Source organism: Gallus gallus, chromosome 4 (genome assembly GCF_016699485.2).
Source record: "Gallus gallus isolate bGalGal1 chromosome 4, bGalGal1.mat.broiler.GRCg7b, whole genome shotgun sequence".
NCBI classification, from domain to species: Eukaryota; Metazoa; Chordata; class Aves; order Galliformes; family Phasianidae; genus Gallus; species Gallus gallus.
Genome location: NC_052535.1, coordinates 79,168,860 through 79,194,515, shown reverse-complemented (window position 1 = coordinate 79,194,515; position 25,656 = coordinate 79,168,860). Strand labels below are relative to the sequence as shown.

The 25,656-nt window shown below is 39.8% G+C and overlaps 1 protein-coding gene across 11 annotated transcripts in view; it reads left to right on the top strand.

Moving 5' to 3' along the window:
- Nucleotides 1-25,656, top strand: part of PPP2R2C (protein phosphatase 2 regulatory subunit Bgamma) — a 175,922-nt gene that overhangs the window by 37,357 nt on the left and 112,909 nt on the right. For 6 of the 11 annotated variants that reach the window (XM_046940677.1, XM_046940674.1, XM_004936177.5 and 3 more), the window contains exon 1: nucleotides 12,343-12,500. The exons of 3 other annotated variants lie outside the window; for them this stretch is intronic. Coding sequence is in view for 1 of the 8 variants with exons in the window: in XM_003641254.6 (XP_003641302.1) it covers nucleotides 12,431-12,500 (70 nt within the window). In the remaining 7 variants the exon portion in view is untranslated. Of the gene's footprint in view, nucleotides 1-11,964; nucleotides 12,501-25,656 lie in introns of those variants that run through there. 2 more of the 11 variants (XM_046940680.1, XM_003641254.6) reach the window with 2 other exon arrangements.

The following is a 25,656-nucleotide window of genomic DNA, read 5'->3' as shown; positions in this document are numbered from 1 at the left end:
AAATAAGATCTAGGCAATACAATAGTATCAGCTCTTTACCATAAGGAGAAGCAGAAGGTGAGTTAGGTTCTTATTAATGGCAGACACTGTACTGTGGTGGCAGCAACAGAATTTAGAAGAATTACTGCTGCTACAACTAGTGTTTTTCATGGTATGTGACTGAAGAGGTTTTCAGGAGTTTTCATTGTGTGTATGTGTCTGTGGGTGAGAGAGAGAGACAAAGAAGCCAACTAATCTCAAGGTTGAAGGAATGTGCTAGTTCAGAGGCAGGTAAGAAAAGGTGGAGAGGAGGGGAGAACGCCCAAAGCCAGAGAAGAGAAGGGAGAGGAGGGACTGAACATCCTCCAGCAGCTTATGGGGCATCCCCAGGTGATCTGAAGGCCAGGTGCGACCAGGTGGCCCAATAGTCCTGAATGAGCCCTGCCACCCATGATGGCCAGAGCTCTATTGCAGGACACAGCTGGTGCTTACCTGCATGGACAAGCCTTCAGACAACCCAACTGCTGAGCTATGGTTGGGGCAAATTTACCATCTTCAGAAATTCACAACTGTGGTGTTGCAGTGACTAAGAGACAGTGTGATTGTTAAATGTGATGTGGAATTGCATTTCATCTGTTCCCTTTTTACCATTTTGTTACTATTTGAAATACTGCCATCATATGTTTACCTGTTCTTCTGTTCTTGAGCTTTGCTTGTAATAAAGCGGTCTTAGATTTATCAGACAAAGTCCAGCTATTTCAGTGAATAGCAGAGCTTTCCAGTTGATCCTCTTTAATTTAGCAGAATGGAAGCTAGGCCATGCACCTTCTCCCACTACTGCAAAGTGTTGGCTTTGAGCTCTGGTGATTCTGATAGGTAAGGGAAGTTTTGAAGAGTAGAAAAAATCATAGATCATCCCATGACTTGGAAATATCTTTTTTTTTTTTTTTTCTTCCCATATGTGCTTTTCATTGTCTTTCAAGGGCAAACACAGATGTTCCTCAGAATTCTTTTCCTTTTGGGTATTATAAATTCTTGCTTTCATTTGGTTTTTCTTCTGATTGAAAGCCATCACTATTTCAGATTGCAGTACTTGACTGATACCATCGTAAAATCTCAAAGGCCTCACAGACACAGTATTTCAAGCAGTAGCAATTGCTGGCATGGTCAGATCTCAAAAATAAGACTTTGAAATATAAATATAAAATCTTAATGAGATTTCCATAAAATGTAAGGTGTCTGAGTTCTGATCACATTTTTCCTGACAGTCAGCTAGACGTCTGGCAGTGTTACTGTAAAACTTGTGTGTTAAACACTATTGAAGATTTTCATAGCTTCAGATAACAAACTTTCCATTAAAAGTCCTTTGTCTGGATTGTTTCTTTGTGATATACTGGTGATAGCTGCAGTTATTTCCAAGGGTTGGGATGATTTTTACCTCTTTAATCGGCTTCTGCTCTCAAACTCTGCTTTCTGGTTGTACTCAATTGCTGCTGGTGCTGGAAGTTGTGAATTGACTGGATCACAGTTTTATTTGCTCACAGCAGGTACTGGTATGGGTTTGTTACTTCCTCTTTCTCAAAGGTGAAAGGATTGATGCTCAGTTAACATCTTATAAAAAAATTTCCACATTCCATTCAGTTCTGGATTATTTCCACTTTGGAAAATTTGCATTGTGAGGCGAAATACGGAAATATTGCATTATTACTTGTGTATTTAATTTGGAAAACTAATTTGTGTTCTATGAAAATGCTGAATTTCAAATTGGTGAACTGCAAATTTTTATCTTTTGAGAAAAAAATAATCATTGAAGGGAACTTTGTTCCATGCAAAAAGACTGTTTCTGTCCAAAAAAAAAAATGGTAATCTTTCATAAACTTGACATTTCGGAGCTGTGGCTTATGGACACCACCTGGAATAAAGTGAAGTGTTACAGTGAGTACCCTGTGGTCAGTGGTCATACTGCTAAAGCAGCCAATGTTTCCCATTGAACATGAAATGCTTACTTCCATCAGTTACATTGGCTCAAATAAAAGATAAATCTTCTGACTTATTATAGATACATTGAATAATTAAGAAGCCACTCTTAATTACTGCCTGAAGGAGTCATAGAAGTTACAGTACTGTGTTACCAAGTAAATTTTTAGATTAAACTTCTTTAAATAGAACTGTGCAATGTACATACTACCAGAGGAATCTGCCACGTCTTATTTTAAAGAGTCTTTTATAATCTAATTCCATCTGTTTAAAATTTTTAGAAGTGCTTGAAAAAGTGGCAGTGTATGGGATGATCAGAACAACGAAGGCAGGCAGGCTCAGCAAGCAGGGATGAGGTAAGTCACCAAGGGATAAGATCACCGCTCACTTTGCCCTTAGGCACGGTGTCCCTGTCCTGCAGATGGTTTTCCTCAACCCTCCATAGGTAGCTGTCCCTCAAAACTTAGAGAGATCATCCTCTTTCATTTGATTTATAATTGTCTTAACGATAATTGCATTATTGTGTGCATATTCTGTTCTTTTCAGTGTGCTGGCTCAGCAATTCATTAGTTGAAATTAGTTCACTCTGTTACAATCTATAGATATTTTAAGGTCGAGCATTTACGCTTGCTCAGTGGCTGAGTTAGTCCCTATCTAGCTGCAAGTGAAGTTAAATATAGCTTTGCTGAGTTCAGCAAAAATTGTGCTGTTGATCAGCCAACGCTCCCCTCCTTTTTCTTGACGGACTGGTGATGTGCAGGGGGTGTATTTCTGCTGGGCAGACTCCTCTCAAGCCTTTTGGCCTGTGCTGGGTGAGGGCCCTTCTTCCCTCCCTGTGTTATGAAACTGAGGCAGCCTTTGCTAAGCTGAATCCCTCTTACACAGAGTTGCATGTCATTGTGCTCCTGCACCCTATCTGTATGACTGTTTCTCTTATGTGTGTAAGGTAACTCCAAGTGCAAATCCTTCACCTGCTCTTGCCAGTGGGATAATTTCCCTTGCCTAAGGTGAGCACCTCAATCACTGAAACATAGATTTATATTCTTTTTAGTTGGGATTATTTCTGGATGCAGAAACATTCTTTATTGACACCTGATGCATCTTCAGCAGGGGGTATAAGAAATATCCATACCCAGAATATAATTATCTCAAACCGAATTAGATGATACTGGATTTCCCATTTGAGTTTTCAGCATGCTATTATACAATAAGGTGAGAATGTCTCCCAGTTTTTCAGGGAATGTTTATTGACACCAAGATCTTTCACCGGCGAGCAAGCATCCCTTCTGACCTTATTTGTGACCTCTGAGCTCTGGGAAGGATTGTAACTGCCTTTGTGTTTGGTGGTTCCAGTTATGTGGTTCTATTTGCTGAGCTAGCAGCTCCTGTGCTGAGTGGGCAGAGCACTTCACCCAGCATTTCCATGTTCTCCTTGGCACCAGGCATCTCTTCTCTCTTCATTACAACATGTCATTTTCAGCTGCCTACTTCTTTATTAGGTTGTGAAATCAATTAATTCCAGCTATGCCTTTACTTGCAAGTATAGTTCAAAATAAACAATGTGTGATTTCCTTTATTTAATTTACAATTATCATGTCTTCAGCCACAATAAAAATAATTCGTTTTGATGTTTGTGCTTACCTTCCTTCCAACTGACTGCTACAGGGAGCCTTCTTCAGTCATTGTTCCCTTCTAGTTATCTGTTTCCGATGCCAAATCACCTCTGATTTGTTCTTCTGATTTTTGATTCCTACTGTTGGTATGATGGTGGCCAAAAGTGAAATTTCTGTGTAGGTGTATTTGATGTTTATTCCATTTAGGTCTCCTTATGTGAAATGCCCTCAAATGTTGCGTTTAAGCGTGTCTTGCAAACTTCAATTTCCACTCAGTAATAGCTTTCATTCTGTATACAGACGTTTATGTGTTTTTTTTTTTCATTCTGGTGAATGCTTATGCATTTGTTTTCTTGTAGTTTTGTTTATTTATGTAGCTTGAATTTATTTTTGGCTTTTGTTTACCAGGTGAGCATTATTTCAGAGGTTGCAGCTCTCACAGCAGGTGCTTCCAATGCCTCTGTAGTTTAAATATTTAGATGATCTACAGAAAAGAGTAATAACAAAATCATTGCTTATATTGATGCTTTTTTTGTTCTTGTTTCTTTTAAACTTGAGAGATTGCACCCCTCTTAAGCTGTGCCAACAATATTACAGTTAATTTTATCTACAAGAAAAACGCAGGGCTGTATCACTCTCTAGAACAGCTTTTTTGTTCTGCAGCAGCTCCTTCTCTCTGGCTGTGCTCTGCAGGCGTTCCCAAATCACCAGATTCCTGTGCCTCCTTAGTTATCCTGGAACAGAGAAATATGTAACTACTCCTTGAGAAGTAAGGTAATACTGGAGAAAAAGCTCTTGGCACTTCATCTATCTGAATTAATTAAATACATTGGTGAAAGGAAGGAGACAGCATGACTGCCGTGTGACACGTTATGTCATTTCTCTGCAGGCTTGTGAAGAGCATCGCCTTTTGGGCCAAGTTCCCTTTGCAGCTGTCATTTCTGTATGGCTGTGTGTAGAATGTAAAGATGGTAATAAATGATCCTGTACATTGATTTTGTTTAATAGACTTGCCAAGTGCTCAAAGGCTTCCTGAATTATTATTTCCTGAGACATTTCCAGTTCTGAATTAGCAAGGTGTTAAGAAGATTGGCTGTGGTGTGCTTTTTAATGTGAAAGCTAACACACTCTTAAATTGATTAGATTCTTAAGTATTTGCTTGACTCTCAAAATTTTTTGATGTGTTACAAATTTGGAGGCAGTTTCTGATATTTCATGCCAGGTCATAATGTTTAAAAGTTTATCCATTTCCTTCTTTCTATAGAATGTTTGTCTTTTTATGCCTGTTTTCTTTGTCTCTTCAGTTTTTCCATTGAAATTGTTCCAGCTTCATCTGTCTGTGGTTTCTGTATCTTACCAGCTTAAGGCTTTCAGAGTGCCCATTTTGGAAGCTGTTTTTGGAATACTTTCCTTTCCCAATGTTTTGACTGTGTTGTAGCCGCTCTACACAGGTGCTGTCTTGAATAGTGTTCCAGTGCCACCCAAGACTGTGAGCCCACAGGATTTGCCCCTGGGCACTTTTCCCCCTTGCCAGACACTACTGTGACTTCTGCTTTGTAGTTCCTGCTCTTCCACTGCTGGCTTGCTCTCACTGAACTTAAGCCAGTAGATAAGGAACAGTTTGTTTTTTTTCTATTTATTCCTTTCTCAGAGGAAAACACCTGCAAGCAGTGCCCAGGGTTACCAGCCTGGGTTAGTGTGACGTTGTGGGGCTTGGGATGGGGGGACCTGCTGCTTCTCTGTCAAGGTGAGACAGTGGCCCTACAGGGGAGCATTTGTCATAGCAATGTCCCAGCTAAGGGCATCTGTCCTGCCTTGGATTCAGTGGGACTTCTTGCAGGAGCCACTGTAGCCAAATACCCTGACTGCATTCTCCTGGTTGTAGAAAAGATACTCAGTTAGGCACAGAGCTCTCTCTATGAGTTAGCTCTGCCATCCTCCCCACCACACTGCAAAAGAGAAGGGCAGAACTGTGCCTGGCTATGTGGAATGCTGAGCATGGTGAGGACTCAGTTCATCCTGCGCTCTGGTTTTTGGAACACTTCCATGGCACTGACTCTCAGGAATAGGCAGAGTGGAGGATGCTGAAGGAAGTCTGCTTCTGTAATTTCAATTACCTGATGATAATTTTTAATTGCTTGTTTTCTAATATCTCCAGGTGCTGGGAGGCATTCGTTTTATTCAGTGTCTAGAGTATATAGGCTAAAAATAAATTATTTCTTCTGGGTTGGTGTTATTTTTAGGTTTAACACAGTGTGTGTTAAAGAAGCTTGGTCTTTGTGAATAGCAGGATGGTTTCCCATTGTGATAGTAGCCATTAGGTTTTTCAAAACAGTTGGGCTACTACATCATTTTAAATATTAAGTATTCAATTCAATATGCAGTAACTGAAGATTGTGTATTGAAATGTAAATTAAATGCTATAAATTTAAAGATTCTGAGCAATTACTGGAGAGGTGTTACAGGAAGACAAAATGATTTACTTTTTACTTGAGGGTTATGATTGATGCAGTTTCTCTTTTATTACTTTTTGTATGTTAGCTTTTAGCAGTATCTATTTGTTTTTGTTTAAGCTGTCAAAGAACTAAAAATGAAATTATATGGTAGTGCTTTGTATTGTATTTGACTGTTAGACAAGAAGTATAAAGGGGGCTATTCAAAAATGTATGGGAATATGGATTTTTATTTTTAAATCTCTTATCAGAATCATTTATAATGCACTATCACTATAACAAAGCAATTAGATTAAGTCCTTTGCCAAATACACATCATGTAATGAGATGTGTTTGAAAGTCTTCAAAATAAGGGAAAGTGGAGGGATACCATTACATCTTTTATCACCTGTGGGGTGATTCGCCCCAAGGCAAGTGGCTGGTACTGAGGTCTGTGCTGTCAAGGCAAGGTGGTTTCTATGATCTCATTTGCTCACAGTTAGCTTGGATATTTCCTCTGCCCTGCTGTGCAGGGCTAGTATCAGACAGGAGAGAGAAGGATCCAGAGTGACGCGTGCTCATTCTGGATGGAAATACTAAATGAGGACTAGAAAGCAGAGAAAAACATTACTTTAAATGTAGCTTTCTCAAATACTGAAAAGTAAAACCCTTCAAAACCAGAAGGAATCTATTTTCTATCACAAAAAATGCTTCTCCTGAGCTGAGGGCTCTGAGTTCCATCTCTGTTGTGCTGAGCAGGACTGGAGGAAGACTGGACGTGGAACATTTTATCACATGGTGATCCCCTGTTGCTTCAAATGAAGGGCAGACAAGGAGTTCCCATATTTCTGAACAGGAGTATGGCTGTATTGCATAATCTTATTTTCCTGGCCATTAAAGATAGATACATAAAAAGCCAAGCTAATTTGCCAATAGCCTAATTGGAGAAGTCTTTAAGCCTTTTCTTTCTGTGTATGTAAACTGGATGTGCACAAAGGGAAGTGAGCATCTGGCTCATAAATATTCTCTGTTGGTGAACAAATTCAAATGCTATGAAATATCAACACAAAGGGTGAGCTAAATATTTTATTATATTTTTCTGTAGCTGACTGATTGAATGTGTTAATCTGTCCTATTTCAAGATGAGAAGACAATGTTAGTACTGATTTACACAATTTGCTAATTGTGAGCAAATTCTGTCAAGGCACTAGAAAGACTCAGGTGGCTACACCAACATGAAATGAAGGTAATAAGATAGTCTACTTTCATTGCAATTTGTGTAACTTTTAAGGATTTTAAATCTCACAGGACTGTGAATCTTTCATTCTTCAGAAATCTTTAGTTTGAAGTTCACTGCCAATTCAAAATCCAGTTCCATTTGACTTAAAGCCATTGTAGTTTACTGAAAGAACTCAGAATCATCTGTATGTGAAAAGTTTAATTTGACAAAGAAGATATTTAAGTATTCAACCACTTTTTTCTTTCAACTGCTCTTCAAGCTTAATTGTTATAATTCAGACTGATGAATTTGGGGTAGTAAAATGGAAACAAATACTGACAATGCTCTATTTCAGATCTTGAGGGTTTAAATTATTAAAGGTTGTGCTCTGACATCAGTTTCTAACAAAGCTAAATGGAAGCTCTTTGTGTGAACGTGTTTAAGAGAAGAACAAAAACGTTCTGCATGAGCAAAATGGGTAGATCAAACAATCACCAAGTATGTATAAATAGGATCACAACTCTCAGGGCCAATTGTCTTCAGGCACCTCATTCTTCCCACACATGCTGTAGAGCTTACTGATGGAAATACAATGAGCAAACACGATCAACTGTTGTTCAGAGAACTTGCTCTCTTCTGCTTCAGTTTCTTCACCCTCCAGTTAAACTGCGTTGTAACGTAATCATACATTCTCAACCCTGTTTACATTTTTGCTTGTTTTGATTCCTTCGTCAAGGTCCTGGCTGCCTCCTGCTGCATTCTGTGGATCCTTCCTTTGTTCGTCCTCCATCTTCCCCTTTCTCCAGTGCTCCCTGAAACTCCTGACGGAGTGAAATACAGGTTTCTTCCTCATTTCTCTCCCTGTCCCTGAGTTCTTCTCATCTTGGCAGAGAACCAGTTTTTGTTTGCTGTGCTCCTTTTAACTATTCTGTTTTCTTACTGACACTTTCAGTCTCTATTGGTATCTGTCTTGTGCCTGCTCTTACTTTGCTCCTTATCTTTCACTCTCAACTGACACTGTCTCTGAACAGCTTGCACGCATTATAACACATCTTAATACACTTACTCTTTTCCACCTTTGGGGAAGGAATAAAACAGAAAAAGCTCTTGGCTTGCTATCCTATCTTTTTCGTTTATGCTTACTCTGTTCCTATTAGGCACATGTATTTCAACCTCTTGAATCCAGGTTTTGTTTATTGCTGATTTCCACAAAGTCTCTAATGACCTTCTTTTAAAGGAAGCTCAAAACCAGTTCTCCATCCTCATTACTGAGTCAGTGTTTACTCGTATGTCTGACTGATCTGTACTTGGCTCTCCCACTTTGTAGTTTGCTTGTAAATTCTTTAGGATAGGGTGCTCCTTTATTTCTGTTTGTACGCTATTCTGCTCAATTAGTGGGCTGTTTTAAGCACAGGACTGTGAACTACTGTGAAAGTGCAAATAACTAATATATTCTTGATCAAAGGTTCCCCCACCCCTTCCCTGGATATTTTGACTGGATCGAATTATGTAGATTATTGGTGGGATTGCTAATAAGCAGCATTTTCAAACGACATGGCTAGTTGTCCGCAAATGTTGTCTCACAAATTTGCATTGCACTGCAAATTTAGAGCAGAATTCTGCTAATCTTTCTCATGTGAACTGACGTACTTACGTCAGTGGACAACTAAGATTTGCCACACAGTAAGGATTTGGCTCGTAATCCTGGGGAAAGCATTTGCATACACACAGGGAATACTGTCTGGTGGCTTTGTTAAAAGCTTTCTCCTCACTCCATTCCTCCTTATGTGATTTTCAACTTGAAAGTGGGAGGAACGAAGCAAACTCAATCTGACCTATGGTGCCTAAGGAGGTTGTCTGTAAGGCTGTCTAATTCAAATGGCGAGAGGAGAAAATTATCTCCGGATGAGAGTTGTTATACTGACTTCACAAAAAGAAGTGAAAACACTCTCTAACTGCTTAAATTACACCTCACAGTTATGGGCAGGGTGCAAGCTTAAAATAGCTTAAAATCGTAAAATTTCAACAGATTGAGGATGAAGGACAAATAAGGGATGGCGACTACTGAGCTTATGTTGAAAGGCAGGAACATTTTCTCTCAGGTGCTGTAGAAATTGGAAGAGCTTTAGTCACAGAAATGTGGATGTGTTTACAAAAATGATTTGCAGTGTGGTTTTTGTTTTCTTCTCCATGAACTGACAGAGTGACTTTTTGGAGACTTCATACCTCATTTGAGTAATTTATTGTCGATTTATTTTCAATATTTTTTTAATGTTATTTTTCAATAGTTTTTTTTTTTAATGGGAAAGATACAAGTTCATTCCCTCTATGTTTGTGGATATAAATTATTCACTGTATTTTTAGTCAACTGCGTTAGGTAACTTTTGGGATCAAATATCCTGCAATGTGACATTTCTTCCAGATTCAGCAGTCACAGATCAGAGGAAGCTGCTAAAAGAACATGGGTGCCTTAAGCATCCATTATACAAAATGGAGAAAGAGATTTCTGACTCATGTGCTCTGAATTGCTCCCCAGGTTCCTCATGAAAGCAGCCAGGTTAGTTTTCTAAATTTGGGTGTAAACCTGCTCTTTGTACTCTTTGCTGCTGACTTCAGGGTGTCATGTGCAGTGCGCGTTGCTCACGACACCTCCTGTCTTTGCAGGACTGAATCCTAAAATAGCACAACAGAGAGGGACAAAATAAACCAGCTCTATCGGATAGATTGGAGTTATAGTATAGAAATTAAATATCAGTATTTGTAAGGTCTTCTTTCTTATTTCAGCCAACTTCTAGGAATATTTTCCCACCTATTGTATTACAAATTCTCACAGTTACTTCATGTACTAGCTAGCATTGTCATCCAGTATCTATGCTGTCTTTGCTTCTGATAACCAGGTAAAAAATTCAGAATAATAGACAGCAGGATAGTCTACCCAAAGCTACTGGAACGACTGGATCCTTGTTTTAGGATCCTACCATGTACCTGATGCTTCAGCTGTCTACCAGTCCATGTATGTCTATAAAGATGCTCCTGATCATAAAGCAACAGGCCCTAGGTTGTTTGGTGTTGCTGCTGATGTGCTTTCCCTGTGAACTGAAAAAGAGAACTGGTGCACAGCCTTGAAAAATGGGTGGTACCGGTGTGTGAGTAGATGGGATATCCTGAGGTTGGAAGGATTTTGTGCATGGACAGGAGTGGAGAAAGGCAGCACCGGGCTGAAGAGGACCGGGTGAGCACTGCACATAGCACCACAGCACTGACTGATACTCTGAGTGGACAGGTTCTAGTGTTGTCACCTTGAAATGCTGCGTATATGTGAATGCGTTCACCACAAGTGCAAGTATGGAATATCTTCTTTTACTTTCCTACCTTCTCAGATGCGAATATATGATAACATTTACTTGGCAGCTTGAAGATGTTTCTGTTTTATTTTGCTTCATCAATGAGAAAGGGAGGTCATTCTACTGCCATTTTTCTTTTTCCCCCAACTGTACTTCATTCTGAAATTAGATATTTATCCCTGGAAAGTCACTACAGAGAGTATTTTATATAGTTCTCTGCTTTTTCCAAATTCATGTATCCCTTTTATAGTAATGGCAGGGCACATAGTACATACAGTTCTTGAAGGTAAAGCTATCTTCATTAAAAAGATACAAGAACAAAAATCAACAACTGCAGGATCCATGTAATATTACACACACAAAAACAACCTGTAGAAATGCTGACAAGTTAACTGTATTTTTTGTGTTCAGTTCTAGGGCCGAAGCCACAGGCCCATCCCTCTCCTCTGAACTGATTTTGTGATTGTGTACTCCCTTTTATTGCTGTAATGGCTTTGGTACCCAGCCACTTGTCCTCTATTCAAATGTCTGTACTTCAGTGGTGCTGAGGCCTTCTCAGAATACATTCCCTCTGCAGCAAACAGTTTGTACTTCCTGAACAGGAACTGAAAGTTCAGGGAAGCTGCTTGTCCTTTCAGTTGAAAGAATTTTATTTTAGTACATGCCATTGCAACTGCACTTAATTTAAATACTTACACTAAAGAACAAGGTTTATTTTATAATGCAAGTGCATCATTCTTCACTTCTATTTTGTTTGTATTTCTAAGTATACACATTTCAGCACTGCTTTTTCCAGATGATGGGCTAATACAAGGAGTGAAAAAAGATCAAAGAAATTGCCCTAACCTGCAGTCATTCCCTTTGTCCAGCTTTCCTCATAGTGGAGCCACTGAGATTTGTTTTCTGGCCCTCATTTTCTTTTCCATACTTCAAATTTTGCCTTTTTTTTTTTTCTTTTTTTAATGAGACTGGCAAAAATTGCAAGACAAATGACAGCTGTGTTATCTTACTTCTTCCTGGTGGATGCCTCGTCTCTCACCATTCCATTTTCAGAGGCAGGCATTTGGCAATTTCAGTAATATTTATCCAGGCTGACATTGAACGACTGTTGCTTTTGCTGCATATGACAGTATTGACTAGCGCAGAGCTGTGGCCTCCCATCACTGTGCAATACGTGTCGATGCAAACCCATTTAAGCAGCTGGAAGTTTTTTCTCCCTCATCCCCTCCCTTAAATTTTTCATTGCCCATCTTCGCAGCAGAAGGGCTAAAATAATTACCTGCAGTCTCATTTTTCACTTTCCTACATGCAGATCTTGCGTGGTTGGGCAGCGAGAGGCTGGCTGGGAGGGGCCTGCTCTGATGCAGCACAGGCATATGACAGCAGCAACAGCCAGCAGAGAGCTTCGCCAGGCGGCTTTTGCTGCAGTACGCTGATTGCCACTTGAGAGCATCCGCCAGGATCCCCGGCAGCAGGCACTCGGAGGAGACGCTGCGTGGGCACTTGTTTAAGGAGTACCTGACTAAACAATTGGGTTATTCTTTAACTGCAGGAGAAGTGCCTGTATTCCCTTCACGCAAGCTCCCTACTGGCTTTCTGCATTCTTAATTTATCGGAGCCGTTCCTCCCTCAGCTTCCCTCCCGTGACTTCTTTTCCTTTCCTTCCTTTTATTCTAGTTATTTATTTTGAGCGTTTTCACCTCCCAAATCTGTGCTGCATCACCAGCTCTCATTATGCTGTGCTCGGTAGCCCGGTGTGCTCCCCGCCTCTGCTAGGCAGTGGCAGCATGGATGGTGCTCTTGTGACGACCTCTGCTGATGCTATCAGTCCACTGCGGATAGGCATGCTGAGTAATCCTGCTGTAAATGGGCGAGGACACGGACACACGAAAAATTAACCACAGCTTTCTTCGAGACCACAACTATGTGACTGAAGGTAACAGAAATACTGTCGTTATTCTCTTCTTGCATTGCATATTCTGTGCCAGGAATGCACTGTCACGTTTGGAGATGTAGGCTGTTCTTTCTTTCTTTCTTTTTTTTTTTCAGCAGTCTTTCAGGGCGTTTTTCTATGTGATGTAGTGACAGAATCTGTTTGAATTTGCTAAATCTCAAAGGCATTCTGTCTTGCTGTGATGGTATATGAAACTATATGTGCTGAAGAAGGTCTTGCATTGTGCTGAGTTTGTGCTAGTGAGGTGTGCAGCACCTGGCATTTAATGCACAGGAGCTGCAGTGTGAAAGCCTGGAAGCAGCCAATCCCTTTAAAAAGATGAAAGATTTCAGAGCTCTGCAGTAAAAGAAATAATCTGTAAAGTTAACTGTTTGCTGGCGTAATAAAGGTTATACATCTCATTTTGGTAATTGTAGCCTGAGCATCACAGACACTGCTGAGCTGATTGTTCCCTTGAGAACTGTATAAATTTAGAAAGGACGTGTATGCATAATCTTTTGAAATACTGCTGCCTTCGTGCCACCCTCTCTCTGTACGTGCAAGGTGCAAGAGGAAAGAAAAGGCACCTTCATTTTAAGTCCTTCGATGGCTGCTGGTTTATTACATAAAAAAGGTTTTCCTGCAGGTGACATTAAGCGCCCAGATATTTTAGCTTGAGACGAGTGAAATGGTTGGGTCGGGTGCTGATCCAGTTTGCATCACCAAAAAGTTGCTTTACGAGCAGGCCATTTTAAGGTCGATTTATTGAACGGGAGAAATGTATCTGTAGGTGCTTGACTTTGCAAATATATTTGTGTGTGCTGAGTTTTAACAGCACTTTCCAGCGGCAGAAACAGTACTTCAGTGTAGGCTTATATAATATGAGCATACTTAACATCAGGGTCACCCAGCAGTACTTGAGACTCAGTCTCCAGATTGTGTCGTCATTTGATCAATGTTCAGTCACTTAATACTCCCATGCTGCATCCTGAAATGTGATCAGCTGATGCTCTCTCGATTATTGATGATTTGCATTTTTTTAGAACGTGGAGAGCAGTGGGATGATTTGGCCAGGCTGGGAACACAAAGCAGATTTTTTCAGAAGGGAAATTCAGAAAGCTGTGCACTGTAACTGTTACCACTGGCTGGTGTAGCTGTTGGATCGTCCTGCCTCCAGGACATTCCTGGCATCCTGGCTCATGTTTCTGTGCATTCTAAAAATTAGTTTTCAATTTTCAGTGCCTTTTGTCTGAACAATGCTTTACATTTTGAGATGTATCCATCTGTGAGAACATTTGAAGCAACTTTGTCTTACATTTATTAGATTTATAAATCGATGTTTTCACTTTTGCAAGATGTAACGTGCAGTTACTGCAGTGCACTATCTACATGTTGAGATTCAGATGTATATTTAATGTGCTTGTGTGGCTACATGAACATTTGGACTTTTAGTCAGTTTTGTTATCTGAGGAAAAGAATCGCTTGTGGATTTTGCAAATCAGTCTTGTCCTTTATATGTTACGGGTGCTTTAGATGGCATTTTTTTTTAGTATTTTGGGGCACATGACTGACTGAAGTGTGAGATTTTCTCACTTTCTATCTTCACTTGATCTTTGGATTGGGAGGACTGGAAGTTCTTCCATGATTGCACCTGGAGTGGCTTAATTGGGTCAAAGTAGGCCTCAAATATTGGTGTCAACCTATATTTCCCCTGGGAATGAGAGTCGTCTTAAAAATTTGTTGATTTTGAGTAGATGATGTATAGGAGACTGTCATAGCAAAGGTTATTTGAAATAGTGTTAATTCTTCAGCTCTGATTATTGTAATACTAGCTGGACAGCTGTAATAAAATTGTTCCATCTATTAGACCAGAGGTTGTCACGCCTTTTTAAAACATCATGAAAATCATGAGGGAACAGATTTATTTGTGAAATTTTACCAGGGATGCCTTCAGAAATCTACCTCACAAATTTCCATCTCTAATTGATACTGATAATTGATCTAATTGACAATTGATTTTGTTTAAAATGCCTAATGACTATGTAAGTTAAACTGGTGCTTGAAATATACTTTGTTCATTGTCTGGTGTTTTTTTTTGTTTTGTTTTGTTTTGTTTTCTTTTTTATTTCATTTTATGATTTTATTTGTTTAAAGATCCGGCTCCATGAAACAACCTTTAACACTTTCCATCTAGGAAGGCCTGAAGTCCTTTTGCAGCCCTTTGCATTTGGCTCTATTATATGTTGGTACTGTGTATATGATAGCAGTGTGCATCTGCAAATGCAGCCATTTGCAAACAGTATTGCATTATTTTGTTATATCGAAATATACTTTGGGGAGGGTCAAACCGAAGACTGTCTTTTGGGTTTTTTTTTTTAATTTTGCTTTTGTAACCCACTGTTGAAAACAAATAAATACTTTACATTTTATTCAGTTTTATTGGAAAACTTACTGATCCGTTGTTGTGTGTACATAATTACAATGTTCTCTTTTGTTTTCAGAGTTTAAAATCTTGGTAAGGGGTTCTTCTGTTGTTGCTGCTCTAAATTCAGCAGACTAAATTCACTTGCAGAAGGAGGTGTTTCTGACCTTTATATGCACTTCTTTCCCATCTGTTCCCTGAGGAAAGTAAAGCCAACAACAATCAAGATGATGTGGGTTAACTAGAGTATTGCTTTATTTCTGATTTACTTCATTGGAAAAAAAAATACCACAAAAAACAGCAAAAAAGCCTTAGATAGGTACAGTATGAATGCACAGGGTGTAGGGAGACCATGAGCCAAGTCTGACGTGGCTTTGCTCTCACTAGTGGCCCAAGCACGTTCCTAATGGACAGCTTGCTTGAGCAAAGAATTATCTCTTTGGTGTGTAAGACATTATTTTCTAATACTGGGGTTACGTACCAAGCATGACTGACCTTGACTAATGGATCTTTAATTGTTTTATAAACCTCAAATGTTTCTTGATCTGATTGATGATGCATTGCTGTCAGTGTTTTGCTGTTTCTGATAGGAGGCATTATAGACATACATAAAGCACTGCAGACATTCAGATGGCAGCAGTGACAACCTAGACTTGTTTCTCCTGTTCCGTGTGCATATCTGCAGTAAAGTTAATGGAGTTGAACCAAGCAGGACTTGAATGATTTTGTCATTATAAGTCTTAAAAGTATGTTACAGTTGCACCATTCAAATAAGGCAATTTAATTTCAGGAGCACCATGCAGAAACTTATTCAGTGATCACTTTCAAGAGTGGTTTTTGAGGGAATGGCTTCAATTTAAGTTGTCTGCTTGCTGAAAACCAAAAAGATGAGACTTAAAGAGAGAGAGAAGAAACACCTGAGGCCTGGAGGATGTGATCTGCAAGAAAAGATCCATAGCTTGTGAGGTTTCTGTCACTGGACACTGTTAAATGCAATTTCCGTGGATGTTGGTAGGAAGTGAGATGGTGATAGCTGATCCTCCCCTAGGCCAAAATATGAGCTCAGTGATGTCCCGCATCCATTCAGGCTCATGACTCACTGTTGAGCTGGGGTTTATCTTTACAGCCTCTTGCAGCCCAGCTGCCCAGGAGGTGCAGTGTCAGTGAAATGCAGAATTTCAGCAACACAGTGGGACATGCACACAAAGTCCGTCAGGGAAGATGGTGGGAAAATGGTGGCCAGTGGGGTGGAGACAGCATACAGTTAAGTGGTAGCGTGCTTATGGAGCAGAGGCTGCCCTTCAGTCTGATGACTGCCTTGACATTGCCTTAACAGTAGAATTGACAGATAAATAGTTACACGAGGAACAAAATTCACTATCCTTACAAAACAGTATTGATAAGTGTGATTAATCTCCATGAACCCAAATTTATCTGGAGAATTGATTCTCTGGTGGTGAAGGCATTCTGCAGGTTTTACAGAGGCATGTCTGACTTACCAGTTCATCCCCATCTTTTCATGGACTTTCCCTGTTTTGGGAAGAACTAAAAGGTTGCTTTTCCTCTCAGTTCCTCCCTTGATCTACGCCTTTACGTTCAAGTGAAGCTGGGGAAGATGCACAGGTGCAGTGAGGCAGAAGCTGACCTTCAGTATCTAGTCATTTATATGGCCAAATGGTGCAGATTGGTTCCATATGGCTTAACTTCTATTATAAAGTTAATCATGTTAATGGTGTATTAACCTTCTCAAATGTGATATTTGAAAAATAATGAGAATTACCAGTGCAGTGTAAAACATATTGAATCATAACCATGTAAAGCATTTATTATAGGGCATGAAAAAAAGATACTTTTTTTTATTTGGTAATGATTTTAAAGTAAAATCCCCTGTAGATAATGAAAACAGATTTAGGAGCCTTTTTTTCCCCACTTAAATGGAGAAGTTAGTATTTCTGTTCTTCATTAATCAATGTTAAGGGAAATTATCCCTTCTTATATGCTAGGAGGACATTTATTTATAAACTGCCTGTCATAAATATCTCAAATATAATTTGAATAAGAGCTGACTACCTGAGAATACTGGAAGAATACAGAGAAGAGGTATGGCTCTGATGGCTCAGGCTCCCCATCACCGTTGCTGGTTCATCTGTTTCTGAGGTGGGCTGTTAACAGGCTTATTCAGAACAGTGCATGGGAAGCTCTTCCTGCCTTAACCTCCAGCAATTCAGGATTTATGTTGTGAATGCTGATGGCTTTTATCTTTTTACAAAACTTGTTTAGAATGATTAAGAACAACCCTGGAAATTATTGTTCATTCTTACTCTAATCAGCTGTATGATTTTATTTCTTTTCCTGGATTAATAACTTCCATCCAAGTGACATTGCTGACCTTATAAGCTTTATTTGTGCAGCTCACTGAGGAGAAGCAAAGGAGGCAGGGCAAGAGCACAGCTGTCACACCAAACTGTTTGCTTTCCTGCTCTATCTTTCCATCTTGCAGCTGGATGCATAGTTCAGCATGTAGGAAAAGCAAACATCCGTGCTACGTGGAGCTTGGGTCTGTGTAGCATGGACTTAGTTAAGGTGACATTCCAGCATGAGCAGTGGTGGGGCAGCAGTTTGTTCAGATGAGGCACCCTCAGCCCGTGTTCAGCAGCTTAATCTGCCACGTGTGCAGGGGTACGTTAGGATGGTTCTGGCCCTAGAGTGGGATTTTGGAGTTCCTTGTTTTGCTTCTCTCTGCATCCCCACAGTGCAGGGAGGTGTCAGTGTTAACTTGTTACTGCTTCTGCACAAGACCTTCTTGCTCAAGGAAGGGGCTAGTGTGATGAACGTCTGGCTGTTGGGTCCTCCTAGGAGAGCAATTGAAGCTGTTCTCTGCTGCTGGTCCTGCTTAAAAGGCATGGAGTTAACTCGCTCAGGAGTTGCACTTAATGTTAGGCCTCCAAAGGACAATTATTCACCAGTGTAGTGTGTACCCTGTACAGTGATTTCCAAGTGTGACTAAACTGTGTGGCAGCTCTTTCCCCCTGCGAAGGCAGAAATCTAGGGCCATAAGGATGGGTCTGGTGGGTTGCCCTCAGAGACTGACAGCAACTTTAACTCTCTACACACATACATAATTAATAGATGATCTCCCACTCAGTAACCAAATAAAAACTATAGATAGTTGCTGTGCAGTGTCGTTAACAAAAGAAAAGAAGCATCTGGAATATTGGCTCAGGGATGAACAAGCCAAGCTGCTTCTACAAGTGCAAAAGATGCAGCAGGTATCTGCACAGGGCTTTCGTCAGGAGCCCAACAGCAGAGTCTGACACGTGTCTGAGTGGCACAAAGGACTGCTTGATTTCAGCAATTTAGGCTGTGTGCACTTTATTCGTAAGTACTTTTAATACAAACAAGTACGGACTGGAAACATTAAACAGAGTTATTTATAGTATATTTAACCATATAACTCCAATATATAATGTATTCAATTGCACCTAAACCTTGAAGTTTAGGAGGTCAACGGTGCATTGTATACTTGAGATAAAATCCAGCATAAAGTGTGGATTTATGCAGGCTCTCCTCTATCTATGCCAGATTTCTTTCTAATTGAAACTGACAATTCAAAAGCATTGAATAATGTAAAACTAAACAACACAGTGCAGGTAGAGTAAGTGTCATCATTCACTGCGGGAGCAGCTGATTTAGCATTATGCATCATTATGAAAAGAAAACTGTACCTTGCAGTATATTTTGTTTCCTATGCAGACCACAGACATTTCAATAACGTATCACATACTTAAAGAATAATAGATGTGGTTCTTACATCAGTTTAAAATGTGAAACACAATACACGAACGCTGAATATTTTATAATAGAAAAAGAACTGAGTATGTTCTGTTACATCTATAAAAAGGTAATCAATCAGAACTGCTTGCATCGTGTAATTACTTTGTTACTAGTTTTTGGATCATTGAGACTTCTCTGTGGCAGTTTATTTCTTCCACCTTAGTAAGGCTTGGTATAGAGGAGCATATGCTAAGAGGAGGCAAGGTATTTATTAGCCAATATACTTATTGGCTGGGGAAGGACAGCAGAGGAAGTGATTATCTCAGAGAATCAGAGGAAAGTACTATTGGGATTTTTGTTGTTAAACAAGCAAGGGTTTTAAATGCACGTCTAGTCATACAGAGACACTTTCTTGATCGACTGTTTCTGTAGTTCCCAGGTTAACACCGAATGGCCTTTAGTAATGAACGTGGTCTTTATTTGTGATTTCTGGTAAAAGTCCCCCAATTTTTTACCAAAAATAACAAAAGAAAGCCTACCAAAGCTGCGTTATGTATTGTAAGAGTTCATTTTCTCAGGATTTTTTCCTTGTTGAACTGTTTTACCTCTTATTTTTGTTGCTTAAATGCAAATGAGAGCAGACTGTATTTGGACAGTGCCAATACAAGTTATCAAAATATACATCAAAAGACTCAATTCCTAATAAAAATTTTCAGCACGTGTCACACAGTTCAGTAACTTTTGTGAATTTTTAATATGAGGTTTGCAATCTGTATCAGCAAATGTAGCACTGCCTTTCATATTTATCTGCTTAAAAAAAAAGAAACATCTGTGTGTGATATAATGACATTCATGTGTGTTTTAATTAAGAACAAAGTGCAGAAGAAAGTAAAAGACTGAGAATTGTTTTATATTCTCTGGTTCTAGTTCAGCTCAAATCTGAATAGAACTTCTTTAATTGTTACCTTCCTTCTTCCAGTGCATGGTGCTTCTGTTGTGGATGTGACCCAGGCATTGCAAGTAGTTGATGATGGTGCAAAATGAGACCATTTACACCAAGCCTGAGGTTAATGCTACCTACTGATGTACTGGTTGCTGTAAAGTTAGCCCTACCATCCTCTGTTCTGGGGAAAAGAAGAAAAAAAAAACAGAAAAGATTTATTTATTTATTTTGAGTAGATCGATACTCTTTATCCATAATCTAAAATGTTAAATGTATGTTTCAAGTAGAATTAAGATAGGTCTCAAACAGTGAGCTGGTCTGCGGATTTCAGTAATGCATTTCTAAACTTTTATCCAGTCAATGAAACCTGATGTTCTATGAACTTCTGGTGGTTTCTGTTTATGGCAGAAGTTGGCACAATTTCTTACACCTTTCTGGAATGTTATCAGAGCTGTAAATCAGACTTTTAATATCCTTATTTAATAATTTCTGATATATTTATTTTGCTACTGTTATATGTTAAAGAGGAAAATTCAATAATAAATTTAGTAACAGTAATTAGTAAATAAATTGCAGCAAACAGGAACAGTGGACTGGGCAGTGCAGAGGAAAGCAGGCTGCCGGTGTAGCACACAAAGCTCTCATCGTGCTACGTGTAAACTTTGGCACCTTGATTTGATATCTTTCATTTGTGCATGCAGATCAGTGGTACTGGAATAACCAGTAGGAGATGAAATCAGCTGTGGGTTCTGGAGTCATGTTTGGAATGGCAGTATTAGGTCAAGCATATTCTCTTTAATCAAAGCATACTCTTTTTAATCTCAAAGTGGAATTCGCATATGTGGTGTCTTTGAAATAAGTAGCTGTGAATTATTGCTCATCTTAAAGAAATTCCTGGAACGCTTCATGCTAACAATCAAAAGATGGCCATATGGATGGGCGGTGCTTTGCATTGCTTAGAGGCATGTATCTGAGGTCAAAATGAACACCTTGTCCCCAAACACCGGATGCCAACTTCTTAACTCTGCCAGAGGGTCTTTCTTTCAAATAAAGAAAACCTGGAATTTGGCCAGTAGTTCAGCATTAGGCATTTGTAATTTCTGCTCATCAGCTGACGAATGTATGATTTCCAGGGATAAGGATGGTGTGTAGAGCTTGACATACAGATCTTGGTCACACACACTTCTTTCTTCTGGACTGTTGCATTGGTGGTTGGGAAAGACTGGGTTAAACATGAGCCAGAGGTTTATTTGCCCTACTTAACTGGTCTTCAGGAAAGTGTGATTGTGGTGGGACTCTCATAAATTATAAATCTGCTCCATAATTCCACTATGCATAGCCAATATCCAAGAAGACCCAGCAATATGAAGTGTGATTATATTTGTGTGTTGTGTGTTTGTGTACATGTTGCACTCACAGAAGTTTTGTGTATGACTGTTGTCATGTGTGTCTATTCCTACCAGCTGCTACACTTGAAATAGGAATATGGTTATTTAAAAGTTTCAGCATTGGGAGATGGGACAGTAAAAGCCTGAATGTAGAGCGCTGTGTGTCCCATCTGACTTGTAGTCTGTTTTGTTCTATGTCCACCAGTGTTTGCTGAACAGGGAAGTGAGATTTGCTCTGTCTGGAATGAAGCTTTTTTTACACAGTGGGTGCAAGAAGCAGTGTCCTTGCATTTCTGATTGTCCTGTGCTGGTGCTGAGCTGAAGCTTCTCTGAAAAATGGATTAGTTACTTGGATGTGGATTATACTTCTCAGGATTAGGGGTATGTTTACTGAATTGTTGGATTTGACAGTTCTGAGCTTCCCCTGACATTTCAAGAAACAGTTCATCTAGAGTAGAGATCTTTTGTGACACTGTGTGAAGCTTATAAAAACACCAGATTAAAAATAGGTAGTAGTTGTACCTCTAAGCGGTAATGATCCTGCAAACTGACCAGTTCTATTAAAACTTTGACCATCTGCAAGGATTTGCAGTATGTCCAAATGAAGGGTTTTTTGTGACTTAAACTTTGAAGTGTCCTGCAGAAATGAATGCAGAATATGATTTGTCCAGAGTAGAAACACTTGGTTGTTGTATTGATCTTGAATTTTTTTTTTTTTGTTAGGTAGAAATATTGAGAAAATTTCTTGTACCTTCAAAGTAACTTCAAGGTATTTTGAATTTGGGACTTAGTTTGAAACTGCTTGTGTGTGCAGTTATTGGAGGCAAAGAGTTCATTAATCAGGGAGAGCTGCAGTACACGCTGCCTGCTTTTCTTTCTCTGCCTTGGAAACTTACTGCAGCCTGTCCTATGGCAAGGGGAGTGTCAGCAGAGAGGAACTGAAGTGAGAAAGGCACTGGTCAGCCTAGCAGCCTGAATCCAGCTTCTTCAGAAAGTCACAGAACCACAGAATGGCTGAGGTTGGCAGGGACCTCTGGGCCCATCTGCTCCAACCCTGATCCAGCAGAGACACCCAGAGCAGGGTGCCCAGGAGCGTGTCCAGATGGCTTCTGAAGGCTGCAAGGAGGGAGGCTCTGCAACCTCTCTCAATATGCCAGAATGGTGGCCAGTTTTTTAATTTGTCCCTTGCTAGCAGAGAAGGAAGCATCACACCTGCCTTCTGGGAGCAAAGGTTGCAGCGAGCAGTGCTGACTTGTGCAGGGATAAAGCTGCCATCTGTCACCAGAACCCCATAGTTTGTGTCAGCTGTTACATATGCACCAGAAATGTCAATGTCTCAGTGTTGCAAAGACATACTTAGTAGTGATCCTTACCATAATACCTCATCAAACCCACGTTTTTATAAGGCTTTAATGTTATATGAGCACAGTAGAAGGAAAGGAGGAAACATGGGCTACAAGTGTATTGGAAAAATGTTTGACCGTTATCCTGGATGTACCTGGGCAATGGCAGTGACAGCAGTGTTAAATCTGAACGTGGGAAGCTGCAGTGCTTCTGCCCTATTAATAAATACTAACAAAGATGATTGCCAACATGGAGCTTGTTTACACAGGGATTCATTTCTGATTGTTAAGTGTAAGTATATTTAGACAGAAAACGATTTTTGTTCCTGAAAGCCAAGAAGTTGGTGTAAATGGGAGGAATTAGCAATTCAGACTCCACAAAGCAAACACCAGCCTGGTTATTACAGATGGGACTTAATAGATGTAGTTCTGTTGAGGCTAGCACAGGAAGCTGTTCCTTTGTTTCATGTTTCAGTGATTGAATTCAATCTTTATGGCTGGCATATTATTGTTAGCAATTGAATTTACAGTTTTATTTAAAAAATACCTACTTTGGTCATTTCCTTTCCTGAAATGCTGCAAATATTTCCAAGCTATTCATGTTCCTCTTGCTAAGTCATATCAGCTCCAGACATCTCCAATCATAAGTTTATTCATACAAGTGTGTACATTCATGAATCTTCAACATTCAATATAGTAATGCATCCAGTAACTTCAAAATCTCGTGCAGTTTTAAGACTAAAAACTGTATCTGAAGGTTGCTAATGTTCAAAGTGTAAACTTCTATGTTAGAAGTATTCTAACGTGAGCGCTATCGCTAACAAATTTGCTTGTCTTTTAAATGTCTGAAATATATGCTCTATCACAGCAACAGAGTCCAAATAAGTGAGCAGGAAGGAACTGAGTGGGCTTTCCTCTCAAAACTGAGCAATGCAGTCTGGAGATTCTGACTTTGAGTTTGAGTTCTTATTATCTAAGTGAATGCCCATATAAGCTCGCCAGGCAAGATATAACGGAGTACTGCTAACACCTGCATCTCATTTGTACAGAAGGTTGATGGATTGGGGTTTACTACGTGTGACAGAGAGAGACAAAGAGAGAAATCCAAACACTTGAGTGAGGCTGTGGAGGGTAAAGTTGCCCCTAGCAGAGGATGAGCACAGTTCCAGGATCCCAAGCAGTGTTTTGCTCCACCTGCTGCCCAGTCCTTCCTGGACAAGGCATTTGGGGAAGCCCTGTTCTATAGCTTGTAGGCTATGGTTCTCATGAATTTATATCAAGAAATATAGTTGTTTCAAGAATTGTGTTTTTTCTCTTGTTTGTTCTGTGGCCCACTAAGAACCTTCTGCTGGAGCACAGGAATATTTTCTCAATGTGTCTTCACTTTATTTTTCAAAAGCTGTTTTTACTGATGGAAGGATGAACAGAGTTTATTGATGGTGCTGTTGTAGCACATAGGTCAGAAAAGGAGAGGGGGCAAAGTGCCTGTTCATCCTAATAGCTTTTAAAAGCAATAATCTAACAGTTCCCTGAAGCTTTTATCCAATTCTGAATTCCCACAGCACCTCTTTTCAGCTCTGAGGTTACCCAGATCATAGCAAGGGATGGTCCCTTTCTTCTTTTGAAGCTGGCTGCTTCAAGAACTACCCGCTTGTGATGTTTTGTTTCAGTAAAACGCAAGCTTGTTTAGGGCCCAGCTCAGTGGTTACACGGGTGAGTCCCAGAGAAGACCTGCTCTGGCCTCCCCTCCTATATGAGTGGAAAATGATGTTGAAAGTTTTATGAGCTTGTGTTTCAGAGAGGAGAGCCTTCCTGCATTGCAGACAAACTAAATACAGAGCTAATAAGAGAACCGAAATGCTTTGAGTGGGTGGATACTTCAGTTTCTCTGTTTTTAATACGTATTAACTCAGGTAGCTGAAGTTTTCCTGAACCTGAACTTCAGTTCTAGGAACATACAGCACTTAAAGATGAAGAAGTTGGATATGCCGATCAATTATTATAGTTCAAAATTTGGGCAGAATCTAAAATACATCTGTTCTGCTAGAAGTCTACATGTGGCCAAGACTGGAAATCATACAAAACGGTATGGATATTTTGGGAATAAATATTTCAGATGAATAATTTACATTTTCCTTTGGTTCACGCAGACTTCTGTCCAAACAACAGATACTTTCTTAAACCTACTGGTCTGCCTTGAAGTCCCCTTTCATGTGCTTCTGGTATGTGTCTTCATGCTGCTGAAGTTACTTTGATCTCCTCCTGGCCAGTTTCCAGACCATCCTTTAATTCCTTTTCTGAAATTTCCATACCAGCTTTAATTCCTGCCAGAAGGCAACTGTTCCATCTCTGTTCAAGCAGGGCCCCAGAGCTTTAAATTCACAACGTGTCTCTTCCTGGAAATAATACTCGCTGCTCAGACTTGGGAGAAGTCAGGAATATGCACATCTCAGCAATGCTGGGGGAAGAAATAAGCAGGCAGAATGCCATCATTCGTTCCTTGACTTCAGTTTTTCTCTTTCCACTTGCTGCTTGACTTGACTATAGCAATGCTTGGTTTCTATCTGCTGTACTTGCTAGGCTTTGAGCTCCAGAAATCATTATTAAAACAAACAAACAAACAACACAACAAAACCACCACCAGCAGCAAAATCATAATGCTGGCTCGTTTGTCACTCAGTGTTCGCCATTGTTTTTGCTCTGCCTTTATTTTCATTGAAACCCATGAAAGCAAGATCCTGAATTGCCACCCTGTTCCATTCTTCTGTTCTTTTGTCTTCGTTAAAGGTCACAGATGTGACTCAAAATGGTCTTTGCCTTGAAGTCATTGGTCAGTCTGTGTATGAACCTCAGGGGCAAGGGAGGGTCTCTGAAATGGAAAGAGGTCTGGCAGGTATTGTGGGTAAAGTCTCAGCAAAACAGGCCAGGATTAATGGCTTGTCTGAGCTGTGGGGTCAGGCTTCTACCCTGTCCTTGTGAAGGAAAAACTTGTCGGGCTTCATTTTCTATCTTGTTATCAAGATGAAATGTTATCTTTTTTTTTTTTTTTTTTGGACACTGAGATTCATGTTTCCATCCAATGACAATAATTTATTCATTAAAATTCTGACGAGTCATTACAGCCTTTTTGTAATTGTGACTTAGTAATGAACAAAGCCCATTAAGAATCTGCCATTTTCTTCAGTGATGTTGGACTATGGTGCATAGCTGTATTATATGTGCGTACTGTAAGTCCATTAAAATATGCCCAAACATATTTTTGTTCTTCACTTAAGAGTACTGATATGTG